Source organism: Rhinoraja longicauda, chromosome 17 (genome assembly GCF_053455715.1).
Source record: "Rhinoraja longicauda isolate Sanriku21f chromosome 17, sRhiLon1.1, whole genome shotgun sequence".
Classification (NCBI taxonomy): Eukaryota; Metazoa; Chordata; class Chondrichthyes; order Rajiformes; family Arhynchobatidae; genus Rhinoraja; species Rhinoraja longicauda.
Window position 1 is genome coordinate 9,673,705 of NC_135969.1, and position 21,076 is coordinate 9,694,780.

A 21,076-nucleotide genomic window follows, 5' to 3' on the forward strand; every position below is an offset into this window, starting at 1 on the left:
AGGGAAGTGGACAGACAACATTTCATGCTGGGATCCTTTAGTCTGAAGGGTCCCAACTTGTAACATCGTCTGACCATTTCTCTCCACAGATGCTGCCTCCACAGATACCGAGTTCCCCCGGCAGTTCGTTTTTTGCATTGAAAGTCAAAGCTATATTTGTGTTATCTAAGGCAAATTTGAGACCAGAAAAGGCACCACTTAAATGAAACTCTTCCATCCTGGCAAATATGGGGGAAAAAAAAGCAAGACCAGCAAAATTACTTAGTGCCCATGGAATGTTTTGTGGTGGTAAACACTCCCAGCCTCCTTGCAGTGAGGAGTTCAGATACCATCATGTTTAGTGGGATAGTCGAGAACAGTGGCCAAAATTGATCAAATAAATGAGAACTAAGAAGGTAAGACAGTGGATGTGGTGAATGGTAAGCAAAACACAAAATATCAACCAAATTAAAAGGCTTTTTTGGCAACAATGTCATCTTGAATAAGAAGTCATCGGTTGTCTCAAGCTCATATTTCTCCAGTTCGGGCCAGGTATGTCTCCTTTCCCTTTTTCCATGTGAGTAATTGCTAGAACTAACCCTATATCCTCCGCCTTGCTTTCTTTCATCCTTTAAAGGCATTTTTCAAAGCTGTTAACTCTTTTACTGCATAACTCAGGACAAAACACACAGTTTGTTTCTGTGTGAAACACTCGGAGCATTTTCCAAGTGTTAGGAATGACATGGATGGAAGATTTAAAATAAACATCTCCTGCCACTGTTCAAAGAGGTGAGGACACTACTTACGGCCAATCTCAACCAAAGCCACCAAAGGCAAATGTGTAATTCCGTACACTTGCACTCAACAAATCTTGTGTCTAAGTCAGCTGCCACACTTGCAGCCGAACTTGCAGAAAAAGATAATCAACTCTACAAAGTTTTGAACTGTTTCAGAAAAAATATATAAACTGTCACATAAAACCAGGTCTTCTGTTCCCCAACTCTTTTGTTCTTAATTGTGAAGTTAGTCAAAGTGGAATTCTCTGCCTCAGAAGGCAGTGGAGGCCAATTCTCTGAATGCATTCAAGAGAGAGCTAGATAGAGCTCTTAAGGATAGCGGAGTCAGAGGGTATGGGGAGAAGGTAGGAACGGGGTATTGATTGAGAATGATCAACCATGATCACCTTGAATGGCGGTGCTGGCTCAAAGGGCCGAATGGCCTCCTCATGCACCTATTGTCTATTGTCTATAATTGATTATCCTAGAAATTGAACTAATATTTTGTCGCAATCTAGTTTCATCCTGCTTTATAGTACAGGGTATTAAAAGCAAGTGCATTGCAAAGAGCTATAGAACACAAGGTACGGAAGCCAGAGACTTACAGTTTGTGCTCTAATTTCCACCATGAACACATCCAGATTGTTGTCCGATATTTTGCCAGCTACCACAATTTCAGAACCACCGTAAAACTGTCTAAAACTAGCTTCTGTCAGTTCAGAAATTGCATTCCCTAGATATAGGAGCTCAACATCCAAAAGCAAGGGATTTGCAACTTCCTCATAAAAACCCTGAAACAAAACAATTAGCATATTCACACATAATGAAGGGTATAAACTTTTTTAAACATAAAAACAACTATCAAAAAACAAAAATTGAATGAAACATTAAGGTATATTGGCAAATTGTAAGTGTAAATATTAGGAAATTTCAAGGAGCTGTGAGTATCAGTGGCTGAATATATTCAAGGATGGAATTGAAAAGGGTTTTTAACAGAAAGAGAATTAAAGTTTAAGTGGAGAAGCAAACTTGAAGAACGGTATCAGCCATGCTCCTACTGAATGGGCGAGCATAAATCCATAAGACAAAGGAGCAGAATAAAGCCATTCAGCTCAACAAGTCCACTCCGCCATTCAATTCCCACTGATCTATTTTTCCCTCTGAACCCCATTCTCCTGCCTTCTTCCTGTGACCTTTGATAGCCTTAACAGTCAAGAATCTATCAACCTCTGCTTTAAAAATGCCCAATGATGGCCCCCACAGCCGTCTGTGGCAATAAACCTGGGAGGGCACATTGGTATTCCAACATTGTGGTGTTGAATGAGTGAATCAACTGCTGAGAGCTCTGTTTGTGTTGGGCTTTTGCTAGGTCTGCTGTCTTTGCAGAGGTTTCTGTGGTGGGAGAACAGAGCTAAGGTAAGACATTGCCCAGGAACAAGGTAAACTCTTTTATTACTACCATAAATACAATCATAAATTTGATACTGGTTTGCAAGAAAGGACACAAAGTACCTCAGCAGGTCAAGCAACATTCCTGGAGAACATGGGTTGGTGACATTTCGAGTCAGAACTCTTTTTCAGATATCTTTGGTCTGACAAAGGGTCCCAACTCAAAACTTTGCCTATCCACGTTCTCCAGGAATGCTGCCCGAAACGCTGAGTTACTCCAGCAATTTGTGTCCTTTCTTACAGAGCATATATTTTAAGTTTCTCACCAATCTTCCCCTTTCCAGAAAGTATTAATCAGATAGTTGGTTCCACTAATAACTTGCATAGTAAGTGCCACCAACTTAAGTGCATCACAACCTAACTTAATCTTGTTCTCTTTAAGGAATTGTTCAAAGTGTTCCATTGATAAAACAAGGCTGTCACAAACAATAAGGGAGAATTTTGCACATATTTGAAGAGATCATTGTGGTCTTACATCAAATTTTTTTTTTTTGCAGGTCCAGGGCGACATTTTATCGCTCCTTCAATGTAGCAGAGCAAAAGGCAAGCTACAGAAGTGCCTCTACCTTTCACGATCACCCATTCCCCATCCATGGACAGAGAGCACATGATGGAATCTGATTCTAACTGTGAATGCAGCTTTGCTTTGACCAGTTGCTTACCTGGAGCTGCAACGCTGCATCTGAATCAGCATAGATAAGTCGAGCCACACCACCATTACCCAGCGCCATTTTCTCCAGAAAACTGTAATCAACGTCAAAACCAAAACCAAGGCAGTACAAGCTATACCTCTCCTTTATGGCATTCTTGACATTGATTTGGATTTTGGCTGGGTCTTTTTCTCCTGTAGTAAAATTGGGTTATGTATTAGGCACAGTTTAATATTTCACTCAACCCTAGTTTTAATTTGGCCTTGCAAGAGAAACTCCACATGGAGTGAAAACAACTCTCTTTTATCTATTTCACTTTGTAAGCAAATATGATGCATGTGTGGATTTATGTTCCAAGTTTCTATTATTTATCTTTTGGCAAAATATACAATGTCCAAAAACAGAAAATTTGCAAATCTTCAATAACTATGATAACAATTAAGTACTGGTTAAAATCAACCTTTCCAAAATTATAAAAAATATGTGTTCTTGACATGAGTTTGATGAGTTTAGTTTATTGTCATGTGTAATGAGGTACAGTGAAAAGCTTTAGTTGTGTGCTAACCAGTCAGGGGAAAGACAATACATGATTACAATCGACCCATCCACTGTGTATAATAAATAACCTAATAAATTCATGATGTTATGATTTAATTCAGTTTTCCAGAAAGATATCCTTTCCAGTATGTGAGGAGATAGACACAAAATGATGGAGCGACTAAGCAGGACAGGCGGTATCTCTGGAGAGAAAGAACGGGTGACATTTCGGGTTGGGACCCTTCTTCAGCGAAACGTCAAGTCAAGTCAAGTCAAGTCTTCCTCTGAGTTACTCCAGCATTTTGTGTCTATCTACAGTTTAAACCAGCACCTGCAGTTCCTTCCTACCGGTATTTGAGAATTCTGATTGTTTCAATGATTTCATATGGAATATGAAGTTATTTATTTAAACTAACCTACGCTTGGATCACCATCAGTTAAGAGAATTATCATGGACACACTTTTTTCAGATAATTGCTTTTGCTTGTGAGCTGTGTCTAGAAGAGTCACAGCAAGAAGCAGAGAATCGTTGATATTTGTTTCTGAAGCGAAAAGAAGAAAAAGTAATCAGCTTGATTTATAAGCACACATTCAACAGTGGATGTCTTATGCAAACTATCTATGAAAATCAGGGAGGAAATACCCCACTGGGATCCGGGTTAAAATGGCTTGCCCAAACATGAAGAAAAAAAGTTGAATTCTAGAGACTGAGTCTCCTTGACAACGAACCACTAAGTGCAAGACCAAGTAAAATAGAAATATGTAGAACATAGAATGCAGAACAGTACATGATGCCAAAGTTAAATTAATCTCCTCTGCCTTTACATGATCCATATCCCTCCATTCACTGCATATCCATGTGCCTTTCTAAAAGCCACTTAAATGTCACTGCCACTTAAATCGTATCTGCCTCCACCACTACTCCAAGCAGCACGTTCCAAGTACCCATCATTCTGTGTAAAAACTTGTCCTGCACATCTCCTTTAAATGTTGTCCCTCTCACCTAAAGGTATGTCTTCTAGTCTTTGACATTTACACTCTGGGAAAAAAGGTTCCCCTCTCTATGCCTCTTATAATGTTACATACTTCTATCAGATCTCCCCTCAGTCTCCAAGGCTCCAGGGAAAACTATCCAAGTTTGTCCAACCTCCCCTTGCAGCTAATACTCTCTAATCCAGAACCATCCTGGTAACCCATATCTGTACCCTTTCCAAAGCCTTCACATTCTTCCTCAATTGGGGTGACCAGAACTGCCCACAATAACCCAAATGTGGTCTAACCAGATAGTGGCAGCAAGGAACCAGTTCAGTTCAACAGTGTTGTAAAGTGACAGGTTGTACACATGTTAAACAGTGATAGATCTACGCCCAACACTACTGCATTCTATTGATATTCAATGGCAAATCTCTATCCACCAACACTGTATCCATGTTGTCACATCAGGCCCACAGGTTTGGTATTTCTGGATCCATAGCTAGGTGTGGACATGAATCTGATCTTGGATCCAAAATATCCACCTGGAACAGACATGGTTTGTGAGCTTCTGGTTCATGGATCAGGCCCAGAGCATTTCCTGATGCCTCTGACTTTACCAGCATTGAATCACATCCATTAACAGATTGGGCTCATCATTATCTGTAAGTTTAACTGAGTCAGCTAATATGAATATTATAGCGGAAAAGAGGTCGGAGGATGAGTGTCCTGAAATCAGTATCTAAATGAGGTCTTGCAAACACTTGCCATTAGGTATAAGGTATGGCAGGGGTTTAATGAAATGGTGATCTGAATGAGTGCAGTTCCAACAATAAGCAAGAAGCTCGATAACATCATGAATAGAGTAATTGGTTTGATTGGCAATGCACTCACCAACTTAAACATTCCTCCCTTCACCTATCATTCAACCTGGCTGTATCTTCTATTATCTGCAAGATGAGGCAATTTCCCAAGAGTCTTTGACACCATTACCCAAATTTGTGGTCGCATCCAACTAAGGAAGGGGCACACAATTTTGGAGGGCTTGCAGGACCATTTTCAAGTTGGTGCAGATGACAGCGAGGCAAGGTTGATCACGGTACTTCCATGAACATGGTGCGCTAGTTCAGAGGTCACTTCATGTTGAGGGAGAAGATCAGGAATGCATGGTGCAGGAGGTTCCAAGTGCAGATGTCTCCTATTTCTTAGGTTCTTACATGACAATACCAAGCATAATCCAAGGTGGTGCGGCAGCTCTTTGAGTGTTCATGCACAAAATGTTTGAGCTCATAATGTCTCAGAGAATGCTGAGTCTAAAGAAGGGTCTCGACCCGAAACTTCACCCATCTCTTCTCTCCAGAGATGCGGCCTGTGCCACTGAATTACTCCAGCATTTTGTGTCTATCTTCAGAGAATAGTGAAGTCAATAGTGTATAGACGGCAAGCCTGATTTAAGGTTTTTTAAAGGACTTCACCCAGTCTGGCTCAGTGAGTGTTTCCAAGCGTCCAGCCCTCCTCCAGGGAAGTGACTTCTTTTAAATGTTCATTACTAATCAACTGCACCAGCCTCGCACTCTTGCACATAGATGAGTCAGTTCATCTGCCCAGCATCGCCTCACCTCCCATTTAACTTCCCTAAACATTTGACTGTTGACCTGTGAACACCTGACCAACCCTTCACTTTTGCCCACCTCCGTTTATCCACTTTCCCCATCGCAACCCTCTCCCTGGCAAACCCTCTCCCCGAGGTATCCTCTTCCCAACTCCTCTACAACCTCCACTCTCCATAACAATGGGAGATTGGAAAGGAAATATCTCTCTCTCTGCACTGATTCAACTATTTTTGGAAAGGTCTCATGACTTTTTTTGCTGACAAGATGTGTGCGCACAATTAATAAGCATACATGTCACGTGACTGACAAATGAAATTATGACGTTTAATTTTTTTAGAAGTGCTGGTAAAACATATTGGCATGTACTGTCACAAAAACACCACCACTTTTAAGGTTTAATTTAGTTTTAGCTTAGGTTAGAGATACAGTACAGAAACAGGCCCTCCTGCACATGGGGTCCGCGCCGACCAATGATCCCCACACACTTACACTATCCTACAAACACTTGGTACAATTTACAATTATATCAAGCCAATTAACTCACAAACCTGTACATCTTTGGAGCGGTCACTCAGAGATGCTGCAACTACAGCATTTGCCTAATTCATGAGAGTGGCATAGTGGCAAAGCTGGTAGAGCTGCTGCCTTGCAGCGTCAAAGAACCGGTGTTGCATCCTGACCTCAGATGCTGTCTCTATGGATTTTGCACTCTCTCCCAGTGACCGTGTGGGTTTCCTCCAGTTTCCTCCCACATCTCAAAGACGTGCGGGTTTGTAGGTTAATTGGTCTCTGTAAATTGCCCCTGGTGTGTAGGGAGTGGATGAGAGAGCGGAATAGCATAAACTAGTGTGAATTGTCAGCATGGCCGCCGTGGGCTCGGTGGTTCAACAAGCCTGTTTCTATGCTGTATCCCCAAACCAAACGTGAAACTAGTGAGTCTGGAGTGTGTGAGTCATGGGGCAGGAGCACAAGCATGGTTGGAGTGGGACTGGGATTGGGATTGTGTGCTGGGTGTGTAGATGGAGCCGCAGTTGGGAATACTGGAATGTGGGTGGGGCTGGATCTGGCTTCCGAGGTGCCCACGTTTCACGTTTTGTTTAAATGAGTTTAAAGAGAACAAAATACTGAGCTCACAGTAATTTTAAAGGGAGTATGAATTAGAATCTAGAGGGTTTCACCTTTCTGCTTTCTTTAAAATCACCAGAACTCTGTATTGTGCTCTCTTTAAGCTAATGTAAAAAACAAGTGAAACAAAAGTATGTTGGAATATTAATTGGGGTAACATCCAACATTCCAGGCGAATTGCTAATTCAGCAAAGTTCATGAGCGTGCTGCATTATTGGAGTTTTACTGTATCATCAGGAGATGCTTTTTTGCGCTCTCTTGGAATTCTTCAGCTAATTGCCATTCGCTGTTTATATCATTTAAAAGATGCACTGGTCAAGGCTTTCCCAAGTCACCTTGCCAAACCATGGCCTCAGTTACCTAGAAGGGCATAAACAGCAGCACAGTGGGGCAACAGGAGAATTTCTGCCTTACAGCGCCCAAGACCCAGGTTCGATTCCGACTATGGGTGCTGTCTGTGACCGTGTGGGTTTTCTCTGGATGCTCTGGTTTCCACCCACACTCCAAAGACATTTGTTGGTTAATTGGTTTCTGTAAAATTGTTCCTGGTGTGTCGGATAGAACTAGTGATTGTTGGTCTGTGCGGACTCAGTGGGCCAAAGAGCCTGTTTCAATGCTGTATTGCTAAATTAAACTAAACTAATTTAAACTAAACTAAAAGCATGAATACTGGAGGCACATTTGAACACCACCAACAGCAAGTTCCATATCATTCTTTCAAGGAAATTTGACACGAACAATCCACCTCTTGAAATTCACAATCTAACAGAACCAAAACAGCACCATCACCAGATGGACTGCACAGTTCAAGAAGGTGATTTCTCATCATCTTCCCAATGGTATTTAAACACAAACAAACACTTGTTGATTGTTTGTCCTTAAATATCCCTTTGGTGATTCTCACATCCCACATCAGAATACAAACGAGCAGTTGCATTTTACAATTATGATAGTAATAATTATGAACCCATTTAACTTACATCTAGTTCTAAAAGTGCACTATTATCTGTCCATAATTGCTTTATTTTTAGGCACATGGAAAGTTTATCTTTACCTGCACCCAGCCGTAAGTAGTGGATGTATTTTTTTGCCAGCAGTACATTTTCTGGCGTTGCCTGGACAAATGAAGCTCGCCATGTTTCAACAGTGGAGTCGAAAATGATTATTGTAAAGTGATCATTTAGGTCCATGTCCTCCAAGATTCTAAAAAGAGCAACCTTCATCTATAAACAAAGAGACCACTTTCACATTAATGCCTCAAGTTAAGGATATTTTTCCCTTATCAAATGCATCCATGTTGAGAGCAGAATAGAACTGATCCAATTAAATTTTGGAAGAGAAAGCACACTATGCAAGGTCATATTAATGCTGAACTGGCTATTTGCAACTCATAGTCCTGTAATTAGATATCAGACTCAATTTAATCATTAATGTCAGTTTTGCTGCAAGTCCAAGGTTTTATTATATTCATGCACTTTTGTTAATTTGGCAAGTCTTGTAAAATAGCACAAGTGAAGAATTTCAAGTATCTGTCAAATAAGTATGAATGCCTTCAAAATAAAGGTGATATTTAAATAAATGTTAAAATTTAATTTACTCATTTGAAGATGGATCAAGTAAATTGCAATACCTGTTTAAACTTGAGGCCACGCATTGAGAAACTGCGATCTATCACAAAGACAACATTCTTGGGCACTGTTGGCAGACTTGTGGGTGCAAAGTGATGGACAAAATATCCGTTCACAATCTGAAATGAGGCATATAATCAATAAAATGGAGACACGGAAACTAAACTACAGATTCTAAAACCTTGCGTAGAACACAAAGTGCTGGAGTAACTCCGGGGCGGCACGGTGGCTTGGCAGTAGAGTTGCTGCCTTATGGTGCTTGCAGGGCCGGAAGACCCGGGTTCAATCCCGACTAAGGGTACTGTGTGTATGGAGTTTGTACATTCTCCCCGTGACCACATGGGTTTTCTCCAAGATATTTGGTTTCCTGCCACGCTCCAAAGACGTACAGGTATGTAGGTAAATTGGCTTGGTAAATGTAAAAGTTGTCCCTAGTGTGTGTAGGATAGTGTTAATATGCGGGGATCGCTGGTCGGCGCGGACGTTGTGGGCCGAAGGGCCTATTTCCGCACTTTATCTCTAAACTAAACTAAACTCAGTGGGGTCAGGCAGCACCTGTGGAGAACATGGAGTCTGCGGAAGGTTCTCAATCCAAAACATTGCCTGTCCATGTTCTCCAGGGATGCTGCTTGACCTGGTGGGTTACTCCAGCACTTTGTATTCTATATAATCAATAAAGTGTTATACAACATGAAGAAGTAAAAACCATGTGCAATGTCATCTATTCACCTGTATGTCACCACTGGACAGGTCTCTATTAACATCATACTGCAAGATGAAGTCTCCATGCAATAATGTTTCCCCACAGTTAGGACACTTGCGCTGTTGATCCAAGGTTGGTTTGAAGGAAACATGTGCCTAAAATAAATGTCAGTTTGATGTTAGATTCTATTAGAAACACTGATAAAAGGAACATTAAGGAATGGTTTGCAATAACTCACCTTTGTTCCAGTAATATTTTTTACCAAAGCATTTTCCAAGTCTTTCGTTAAGAAGGTTGCATTAGCATTAAGGAAAGCAATGCCCTTTGGTTCAAAAATACGGACATCAATCTAAAACAAAAGAATAATAATTGTATTAAATACTTCAATTATGATGTTAGCATGTGAAGAACAAGCCATGCTTAAAGCATTAAAAATAAAAATAAAGTGCATGCCAGGGTTAAAGTATTAAAAATAAAATACTGCAGATGCTGGAAGTCCGAGATAAAAACAGAAAGTGCTGGCAACACTTCGTAGATCGGCCAGTAGCTGTGGAAAGAGAAACAGAGTTAAAGGGTCTTCAACCTGAAACGTTAACTCTTGTTTCTCTTTGCACAGAGGCTGCCTGACATGCTGAGTCATTTCATGCTTCAATGGTTAAAATATTTTCAGTTTTGGAACAACAGACATTTTATAGATGTACCTGGAAATGGTTGACAAGTTGCATGGGTTTTACTCTGATGATCATTTCATACTTCCCCAACTTGCGTTGCAACAATTCTTCATATATTAGTTCAAACAGAACTTTTTTAGTTGGTGCAATATTTACTGACACCGTAAAGATCTCTGTTTTCCTTCCTGACGCTCTTTGCAGAGGAGAACACAAGAAAAGTTTTAAAACATAGGAGTGATCAAAAAAGATCGTTTCTGCCATATTATGCAGTGGCTGAAAATAGTTCAGAATTAGCAATTGGAAAGCTTAAAACGACAACTCATTGTGGAGAAAGAGTACAGTTGCAAATCCTGTTTTCAATGCACCATTGTTTAGTTTAGTTTAGTTTATTTTGGAGATACAGCGCGGAAACAGGCCCTTCGGCCCACTGAATCTGCACCGGCCAACGATCCCCGCACATTAACACTATCCTACACACACAAGGGACAATTTACATTTATACCAAGCTAATTAACCTACAAAACTGCATGTCTTTGGAATGTGGGAGGAAACCAAAGATCTCGGAGATAACCCACGTGGTTACAGGGAGAACGTACAGACTCCGTACAGACAGCACCTATAGTCGGGGTCGAATCCGGGTCTCTGGCGCTGTAAAAGATGCAAGGCAGCAACTCTACCGCTGTGCCACCAGGCCGCCCTATGCTTGCGTTATTTTTACAAACATCACAATTCTTTGCTAATCATCCTATAATTATAGATGTTTTACTTAGCTCTTACTTTACTAAACCCGCTGTCTCTCCCCGGGACACTGCTTCTTTGTACTGTTTCTGAGCAGCCGCCTTCTCCTTCACTTCTGCAGTGTATTTTACACCATTTATAGTCCTATTGAGAAAAGCAACAAAAGAATATTATTAAGCTAAAAATAAATATTATTTCTTTCAGTGCTAACTATACACTGAGTCGGAATAAATTTAAAAAGGAGATACACTTAATTTTCCATAATATTCTTCTCTTACCGAGCGGGATAGTTGGATAGAAATGATCAATTTACATGACTGTTAGGCTGGGTACTTTATAAATACTTAATCACAATGCTTGATGCACTGGACTGAAAATTCAATCAGAATGCAATTTATATTTAAAAGCACTGTTCCTTGTGAAATCATACCAATACCATGAGCCTATAATATCCTTTGGAGGACTGAACTTTTATTAAATTCACAAAAAAAACAAACATGAAAAGCTAACTTGGTTTTGTAAATGCTTGCTCATTTTTTCCAAATTTTCCAGACTCAAAAAGATATAACAACCATGTAATTCCAACTGAAATGTGATCAAATGTTTGTATTAATTGCTCACTGATAATTTATGTCGTCTTCATTAAACAATAAATAGCATGATTTAACATGTCCTATTAAAGCATCAATTATCAGCTATATGCAAAACAAAAGTGTACATGGAGCCTGACCAAAGTATTTTTCATTCAAAGAAAAACACAAAATGCTGGAATAACTCAGTAGGTCAGGCAGCATCTCCCGATTAAATGGACAGGTGACGTTTCAGGTCAAGGACCTTCTTCAGACTGATTTTATGCAGGAGGAAGTCGAAGGAAGAAAAGACGAGCTTTCACTCGTTTCATTCAATCCTTAAGCATTTTGTAGCTTGCATTAGCGATTCAATGGGAAATTTACAAAAATAGATTTCACCATGTTTTGGAAATTTATAGAAAATTGTTGTCAGGACAACATTTTGAAGTGTAAAAATGACAGGGATATCAGGGACTCTGCTCAGAATGCTCGTTGTGTTCTTGCAATTATCTCGTTAGCAGCATGGGCTTCCTAGTGCAGGGTACACACACACAGAATTGGGAATGATCTTCGAAAGCCTGGCAAACCACTGTCAAGGTAGTTCAGCTTGGAAAGGTCTGGCAACACATAGGGACCCACCAACTAGCTGGATGCTCCAAGACACAAAACCGTCTTGCTGTTCAATTCAACATAATGTTCACTTTACAGCAATGCTGTGGGTGTCCACCATTACCACACTACTCAATAATTGCAATTGATTTTCAATCTCCAGGACCCTATTTCAGAAGACTGGTCTTGTGTAAAGATTAAAGCAATGCTGTCAGCTGTTACTTTGACAGCCTCCGACTGAGTCACGACTGTGGTGGCTGGCAGCAGTGAAGCTCTAGGGCCCATTGGAGCCACCCTCTCTCTGGGTCATAGGAGACTCAGATCTGCTGCCAATGAGAACTGCAATCCAGATATTAAAAATGGTTTTCAGACCACCCTCCACCTTAACAAAAAATATAGCTGAGAAATGTCACAAGGATTTCTCTACCCATCATACATTAATACAGCTGGCCCTTCGGCCGACAATGATCATGCTAACAATTGAGTACCCATCTATTCTAATCCCATTTGCTAGCAATGGCTAGTAGCTTTCTATGCTCTGGCAATTTTCAATATCCCTTACATGTTGTAAGATCCTCTGCATCTGCTATCCTGTCAGGCAGTATGTTCCAGATTCCAACCACCCTCCACATCCAAAACTTCTCCTCAGATCACTCCTGAGAGAAGGTGGGAATTCAAAACATTTGAAGTTGGAAAATTGAGTCATGAACTCGATTGGGTTGCTAAGATTTCCTAAACAATGAACATTGCGACCTCGACTGCAAAGATGAGAGTTGGCTACACAATGAATTCAACTATCTAGCCCATTATTTATTCCATCTCTAAGTTCACGTACTAATCACCAGGCAAACTCAGAAGCTGAAAAATAATTCATATCCCATTTCACAACCTAAAATTTATACCTTAAGCATGTCCTTTTTAAGATCCCACAGGCCACCTCGATATATGCATTCATCATGAGTCTAGAATGAATTTTATTTTTAAATCCACCTGAATGAAATGTGAAAAAATATCTATCATCAAGGATGAGTCGCACCCTGGCCACTTCCTCTTCTCCCCTCTCGCTTCGGGCAAAAGGTATAGAAGTGTGAAAATGCACACCTCTAGATTCAGGGACAGTTTCTTCCCAGCTGTTATAAGGCATCTGAACCATTATACCATAACTAGAGAACAGTCCTGAAATACTATCCTCCTCATTGGAGACCCTCAGACTATCTTTGATCGGAATTTATTGGCTTTATCTTGCACTAAACGGTATTCACCTTACTCCCTTCATCATGTATCTGCACACTGAGAATGGCTCGATTGTAATCATGTATAACCAATAACCAAAGTCTGTAGTCTCCTTTTTGCTCTGGTTTATTTTCACCCACATGTTTAGACCGTAATGTTGTATCCTTATTGTTTTGATGTGGTTATGCTTTATTGTTAATTGTTAACTGTATGTTTGTGTTGTCATTTGTGAGCAGAGCACTAAGGTACATTCCTTGTATATGCATACTTGGCCAATAAACTTATTCATTCATTCATTCATTCATTCATTCATTCATTCATTCATTCATTCATTCATGTATTGTCTTTCTGCTGACTGGTTAGCATGCAACAAATGCTTTTCACTGGACCTCGGTACATGTGACAATAATCTAAATTAAAGCCCAATGCTACCTCATCATCATCCTTTTGGAGATCTTCCCTTTCTCCAAATTTGCAGATGATATCCAGAATGGACGAGCAGAGATTCCACTAAATATTGGAAAGACTGAAGCTATCGACTTTGGTCCTTGTCACAAGTTCTGATCATTGTCCATGGCCATCATCCCCATTCCTGGAAACTGACTGATGAATCACAATGCAGCCTTTGCAATGTTTCTCACCCCAAGGTAAGTTTTAAAGTAAGCATTTATGGAATTACTAAAAATCACTTTGTTCCACTTCAGTGACATTGCTAACTCTGAACCACTTAAGTTAATCTGTCGTTCAAATACTCATCCATGCCATTTGTTACATTGACACATAATTATTTCAATACACCTCTGGCTGGCCCAACCTGTTTAGCTCAGAAATACAGTATGGAAACAGGCCATTGGGCCTGCTGAGTTCACGCCGACCCTTGATCACCTGCTCACACTAGTTCTATGTTATCCCACTTTCTCATCCACTCCCTACACACTAGGGGCAATTAACCTACAAGCCCACACATCTTTGGGATGTGGGAGGAAACCGGAGCACTCTGGAGGAAGGTCACAGGGAGATCACGCAAACTCCACACAGGACACTCAAGGTCAGGATTGAACCCAAGTCTCTGGAGCTGCAAAACAGCAGCTCTACCAGCTGTACAACTGTGTCACCTTTACTTGCTGTAAACTGGAGATCATCCGTATCCTTGCTGTGACACCGTGTTGTGTTCACTCATCAATCCAATGTTTAGTGACCTAAATTCATCTGTTTTTGGTTAAGCATTGGTTCTATTTTTATATTCACTCCCTTGTTTGTAGATCCCTCCATCCTTTTGCATTTCCCTAGATCTAAATTAATAATGCTCAGATTTATATGTGCTCCTGCAAACATGGACAATAATATATTCCTTTATTTGTCCCACACCGGGGAAATGAGCATTTCTCATTTCAGTTGCTTTACCATTCACAACTGTCCATTCCATTGTCAGGACCTTAAGCCATAAAATTCCTTCCCAATGTCCTCGGCCCTCTTTCAAAACGTACAAAGTTTAGCTATTTAATCTGTACCCTCATCTCAAAGATAGACACAGAGTGCTGTAGTAACTCAGCAGGTCAGGCAGCATCTCTGGAGAACGTGGATAGGTGACGTTTTGGGCTGGGACCCTTCTTTAGACTCTCATCTCCACTTGGTTAACTTCATGTAATTTCTTATTTCATTATGTTCCAGCCTTGGGCATTTTACAATGTTAAAGTTCCTGTATAAATAAACATTGTTGTTGTTCAATCCCTTCATGTAACACATGCCTCAAAGAAAGTTCATACATTATAGGAGCAAAATTAGGCCATTCAGCCCATCAAGTCTACTCCGCCATTCAATCAAGGCTGATCTATCTTTCCCCCTTAACCCCTGAATCAAGAATCTATCAATCTCCATCTTAAAAATATCCATTGACTTGGCTTCCACAGCCTTCTGTGGCAATGAATTCCACAGATTCACCACCCGCTGACTAACAAAATTCCTCCTGATCTCATATCAGCTACAGTCAGTATTTATACGGCCTTTACAAAATAGTCAATTAAATGGTCCTGCTCGAACAATTTGAGCATTGCTATTTGATGTAGATACAGGTACATCACCAATTTTCTGGCAACTGATGGCCCGATACCTCCTCTAATCTGGATACAATTCCGAGAGTGCACTTGAAATTCCTGTGACCGCTAGACTAGTTCACTGGGGGGACACAGATGGCGCTGCATGTGGCGCGCGATCTTTCAGGATGCGTGCCTCCATCCCGAAAGAATGAACTGTTTACATCTCCAGTTGTTGGTGGTGATCCCTGGATTTTGTGCAATTCTTAGTGCAATGTGGCAGGCACACACACAGATGTAAGCCACTGGTGATTAGAAAAAGTTTCATTTATGCATGTGGTAATCTATTTCATCAATCACTTCATTCACATTTAATTTTCATTTAATATTTGTGTTATTCAGGTGTCTAGCGGTCCATGGTGCTTTAGAGACATGGGAGGGGTATAATTAGTGGGTCAAAGATGTATTGTTGAATTATTATTACGTGACCTCTGTTGTTCCGGCAAAATGGACAATGCGGCAAAGCTCTGGAAAATCAGTGGTATACCTGTACTGATTTAAAGGCACAATTGATTTAGAACTTCAAGTTTACACTTAGTTTGCCTCTTGTAATTCCCAATGAGAAGTTAGTTCGAGCAGGAGTTTTCAGGCACTGACACAATTGTTTCCATAGTTCACAACTGCAACAGGAAGCCTGGAAGTGAGAATTTCCACGGCAAACACACGTGGTGAGATCTACCCCCAAAATGCTACAGGCATTAGGACTACTGACATGAAGATTCCTGCCAAGATTTTTTTTTCCAAAAGGCTATGGATCACTAGGTCAGATCATATGATCATAAGGTCATAAGTTATAGGAGCAGAATGAGGCCATTCAGACCATCAAGTCTACTCCGCCATTCAATCACGGCTGATCTATCTCTCCCACCTAACCCCATTCTTCTCCCTATAGCCTTTCACAACCGTACTAATCAATAATAATAATAATAATAATACATTTTATTTATATAGCGCTTTTCATATACTCAAAGACGCTTTACAGAGATTTTGAGAACATAGGGGAAATGAATAAATAGATAAATAAATAAATAAATAAATGAACAGAGAAAGGAGACAGAAGGTGAGGTGACCTTCAGTGGTTGAAGGCAGTACTGAACAGGTGAGACTTCAGCGATGTTTTGAATGTGGTGAGTGTGGGGGAGTCTCTAACGGTTTGGGGTAGTGAATTCCATAGGGTGGGAGCAGCGATGGAGAAAGCCCTGTCCCCCCAGGATCTGAGTTTAGTCCGGATGTGGGGGGATAGGAGATTGGCAGCGGCAGAGCGGAGGGTGCAGGTGGGAGTGTGCCTGTGGAGGAGGTCGGTCAGGTAGGATGGGGCCAGGTTATGGAGGGCTTTGTAGGTTATGAGGAGGATTTTGTACTGGATTCTCTGGGGGATGGGGAGCCAGTGGAGTTTATAAAGGACGGGGGTGATATGGTCACGGATCGAGGTGTGTGTGAGTAGACGGGCAGCGGAGTTTTGAATGTATTGAAGTTTATTGATGATTTTTGAGGGTGCGCCATAGAGGAGGCTGTTGCAGTTATGGCGAGTCCGAAAACTTGTTGGTTGTAAAGGAAGTTTATTGCAGCCGCAATATTCGAATACAGAGTTAAACAACAAGGTAAAGGACAACCATCAAAAACTTACTGTCTCTTTCGAAGATTTCGCCGAACTGGCTATTTCGGGCGCCAAACGCGCACATGACAACGCTGGCCAATCAGCGATGTCGCTCCTTGGACCAATCCCCATGGTCGCGTTCACACGTGACCTCGCTGGCCAATCCGAGGGTTCGACGACCTGGACCATTCTCTATGGTCGCTACATGACCCCCCCCAGAACCCGAGGTGCGGAACCTAGCAGGGAGCCGGATTTCGCGACCATAACGAGTACGGAGAGGGACAGCCTGAACCACAGGAGCCGGGGGTTCCGGACTTGGCGGAACAGCCGGAACGGGAGGTCCTGGAGGAACTACCGGAACGGGGGGTCCTGGAGGAACTGTCGGAACGGGGGGTCCTGGAGGAACTGTCGGAACGGGGGGTCCTGGACTGAGCGGAACTAACGGAGGTCGGCCCCTCCTAGGGGTTTGACCGACCAGGACTGGTTGATCCGGATCCAAATGTGCAGGTTTGAGCCGGGACATCGAGACGAGCTCACTCTTGCCGCACATGTCTAAGGTGAAGGTAGCCGTTCCCTTACGCAAAACCCGGAACGGCCCTTGATAGACCCTCTGCAACGGGGCGCGATGGGCATCTTTACGCAGAAAAACAAACTCACAGTCCTTCAGGGAAGGCGGTTCATGTACCATGGGACACCCATGACGTGAAGTTGGAACTGGGGCCAGGGAGCCCACCCGTTCCCGGAGAGATGCTAACACTGATGGGACTGTAGGCAGCTGGTCTGAAAGGTCCGGAAACAAATCTCCGGGTACTCGAAGTGTTGAGCCATATACTAGCTCCGCGGACGACGCACCGAGATCTAGCTTAGGAGCAGTCCGGATGCCCAAAAGAACCCAAGGGAGCTGGTCTACCCAGTCCGGGCCTTCAAGCCTTGCACTGAGGGATGCCTTAAGTTGACGGTGGAACCTTTCTACGAGTCCATTTGCCTGGGGGTGATATGCAGTAGTGGGTTGTAACTTGGAACCGTACAGTTCTGCGAGCGCGGCCCAGAGGGACGAAGTGAACTGTGGCCCTCTGTCAGTGGTAATAACTGCCGGGACCCCGAAACGAGCTACCCAATGAAGGGCCAAAGTCCTAGCACAAGACGCTGACGAAATATCAGACAATGGGAACGCCTCTGGCCACCGGGTGAACCGATCCACCACCGTGAGGAGGTGGGTGTAGCCCCGGGAGGAAGGCAAAGGCCCGACCAAATCCACGTGGATGTGGAAAAAACGAACTGCTGGGACCTCGAAATCCTGTACGGGGGGCTGGACGTGGCGCTGGACTTTAGCGGTCTGACAGGGAACGCAGGAACGTGCCCAACCCGCTACCTGTTTCCGTAGGCCATGCCAGACAAACCGAGCTGCTACCAAGGCAGAGGTGGAGCGGATGGACGGGTGCGCCAGCCCATGAATGGCATCGAAAATCCGGCGCTGAAGGGAGGGCGGGGAAGAGAAACATCGCACCAGACTTTTGTGCCTTCCGACCCACAAGCTACCTGGGCCAACTTCAATCCCGAAGTGGTGGACCGGTATGCCGAAACGGTATCCGCTAGAAGCTGTGCCTTCGCAAGCTCCTGGGGATCCACTTCGCTGTCCTCCGCCGAAATAGGGGGAAAAGCTGGTCTAGACAGGGCGTCAGCAACGGCATTAAGCTTACCCGCGACATGACGGACATCGGTGGTAAATTCGGAGATAGCAGTCAGGTGCCGCTGCTGGCGGGCCGACCATGGGTCAGACAATTTCAAAAAAGCAAATGTTAATGGTTTGTGGTCCGTAAAGGCCACAAATGGGCGGCCCTCGAGGAAGTACCTGAAATGACGAACAGCTAAATAGAGAGCCAGAAGCTCTCGGTCAAATGCGCTATACTTCAGCTCGGCCGAATTTAGTTGCCGGCTGAAAAACGCTAAAGGCTGCCAACGGCCACCGACCTGCTGCTCCAGAACCCCGCCCACCGCCACGTCAGAGGCGTCAACCGTCAGGGCCGTGGGGGCGGAGGGGCTCGGATGGACCAACATGGTGGCGTCTGCCAAGGCTGCCTTAGCTGCTGCAAAAGCCGCCTCTGCGGTCGGGGACCATATCAACTCTACCGGATTCCCTGCAAGGCACTGGAAAAGCGGGCGCATGACTCGCGCAGCTGCCGGAACGAACCTATGGTAGAAATTAACCATGCCTACGAACTCCTGTAGCCCTTTTACTGTGGTGGGCCTGGGAAATGCCCGGATAGCCTCCACCTTCTCGAGCAAAGGGGAGGCGCCGGCAGGGGTAATTCTGTGCCCTAGAAAATCAAGAGCAGGAAGGCCGAATTGACATTTGGAGGGTTGGATAATGAGCCCGTGGTCTTGGAGCCGCTGGAACACGGTCCGCAAGTGGGCCTGGTGTTCCTGCACTGAGGGGCTGGCGACCAGGATGTCGTCTAAATAAATAAACAAAAAGGGTAAACCCCGGCCCACGCGGTCCATCAGTCGTTGGAAAGCCTGTGCCGCGTTCTTTAAACCGAAAGGCATACGCAACCATTCAAACAACCCGAACGGAGTAATCGTTGCAGTTTTCTGTATGTCCTCCGGTCGCACCGGGATCTGGTGGTATCCTCGCACCAAATCGATTTTGGAAAACACCACCGCTCCTTCCAGCCCAGATGAAAAGTCCTGTAGGTGCGGTATGGGGTAGCGATCAGCCGTGGTGACAGCATTGAGACGCCGATAATCGCCACATGGTCTCCACCCCCCAGATGCCTTGGAGACCATATGTAACGGCGAGGCCCATGGGCTGTCAGACTGACGGACAATTCCCATTTCCTCCATCTTCCTGAACTCCGCCCGTGCCACCACCAGTTTGTCTGGCGGTAGTCTCCTGGCCCGAGCGAAAACGGGAGGGCCTTCGGTGCGGATGTGATGGACCACGCCGTGCTTGGCCGAAGGCGTGTCAAAACGTTGAATGAGCAGCTCTGGAAACTCTGCCAGAATCTCAGCGTACGAGTCGGAGGCCGCGACGACGGCCTGGACAGTAGGGCTGGGCGAGGAGGCGATTGTCGGAGCGACGTGCTCATCTTCGGCGGAGGGTCGGAGTTCGTTACCGCGGACATCAGGGACCAGTGAAAAAGCCCAGAGAAAATCTGCGCCCAGGATCGCTTGTTTGACGTCGGCTATGATGAATGGCCATTCGTACGTGTGGAGGCCTAACACAAGGGACATCTTCCGTATACCGAAAGTGCGAATTGGGCTGCCATTAACCGCGATGAGGGTGGGACCTGTCTTACCCGATCTGGTTTCGAGTTCGGTCGGCGGCACTATGCTGACGATGGCTCCCGTGTCCACCAAAAATTCTGTGTCCGTGAATCGATCATGGACATAGAGGCGCCGGTTCTGGCCAATCATAACTGCCCCTATGTACGATCGGCCGAGGCATTTCCCGCGAAGGTACAAGGCAAACGGCAGTTGCGGGATTCGCTACCCCATCGTAGGTGATAATAGCACCAGCCGCGCTTGTGCGGATCTTTTTGGCGGGCTTTCGGAGAATTGGCGGGAGACGTGGCGCCATCTTGCCGTCGCTGTGGCTTGGTCACTGATGTCGAGACCTTGTTGATCGAACCGCTTGCCTTGTTTTTTGCCGCTATGAGCGCGTCCGCTCTCGCTCCATATGCTTCGGGGTCCTTAAAAGAACAATCCGTGAGCAGCAGTCGGACATCCTCAGGAAGTCTCTCGCGTAATGCCTGTTCGAACATAGGGCAATCCGTATGCTCACCGGCTAGCATCATCATTTCGGACATGAGGACGGAAGGCAGTTGGTCTCCAAGATCCGGTAGGTGCAGAAGTCTTGCCGCACCACCATGCTTATTAAACCCGAAGATTCGCAGTAATACTTTCTTCATGGCCTCGTACTTGCTTTCCGCAGGTGGATTCACGATGAACCGCATCACGCGCTTGGTCGTGTCCGGCGATAGAGCGCTGACGAGGTAGTAGTACATCGTGGATTCGTCCGATATCTTCTTTATGTGAAATTGAGCTTCGGTGTGGATAAACCAAGCTTGCGGTGCGTGCGTCCAAAACAACGGAAGGTGAACGCTTTCCGCGCTTAACTCCGGTGTGCCCGGC

The 21,076-nt window shown here is 43.9% G+C and overlaps 1 protein-coding gene across 4 annotated transcripts in view; it reads right to left on the reverse strand.

Annotated features, from left to right (window-relative positions):
• LOC144601730 (inter-alpha-trypsin inhibitor heavy chain H3-like) overlaps nt 1–21,076 on the reverse strand; it is a 54,733-nt gene that overhangs the window by 28,944 nt on the left and 4,713 nt on the right. For all 4 annotated transcript variants that reach the window (XM_078414059.1, XM_078414057.1, XM_078414058.1 and 1 more), the window contains exons 5-13: nt 10,881–10,985; nt 10,134–10,296; nt 9,671–9,781; nt 9,459–9,587; nt 8,732–8,848; nt 8,156–8,324; nt 3,808–3,933; nt 2,867–3,048; nt 1,361–1,546 (exon numbers count right to left, since the gene is read on the reverse strand). In XM_078414059.1, coding sequence (XP_078270185.1) covers nt 1,361–1,546; nt 2,867–3,048; nt 3,808–3,933; nt 8,156–8,324; nt 8,732–8,848; nt 9,459–9,587; nt 9,671–9,781; nt 10,134–10,296; nt 10,881–10,985 — 1,288 coding nt within the window. The remainder of the gene's footprint in view (nt 1–1,360; nt 1,547–2,866; nt 3,049–3,807; nt 3,934–8,155; nt 8,325–8,731; nt 8,849–9,458; nt 9,588–9,670; nt 9,782–10,133; nt 10,297–10,880; nt 10,986–21,076) is intronic.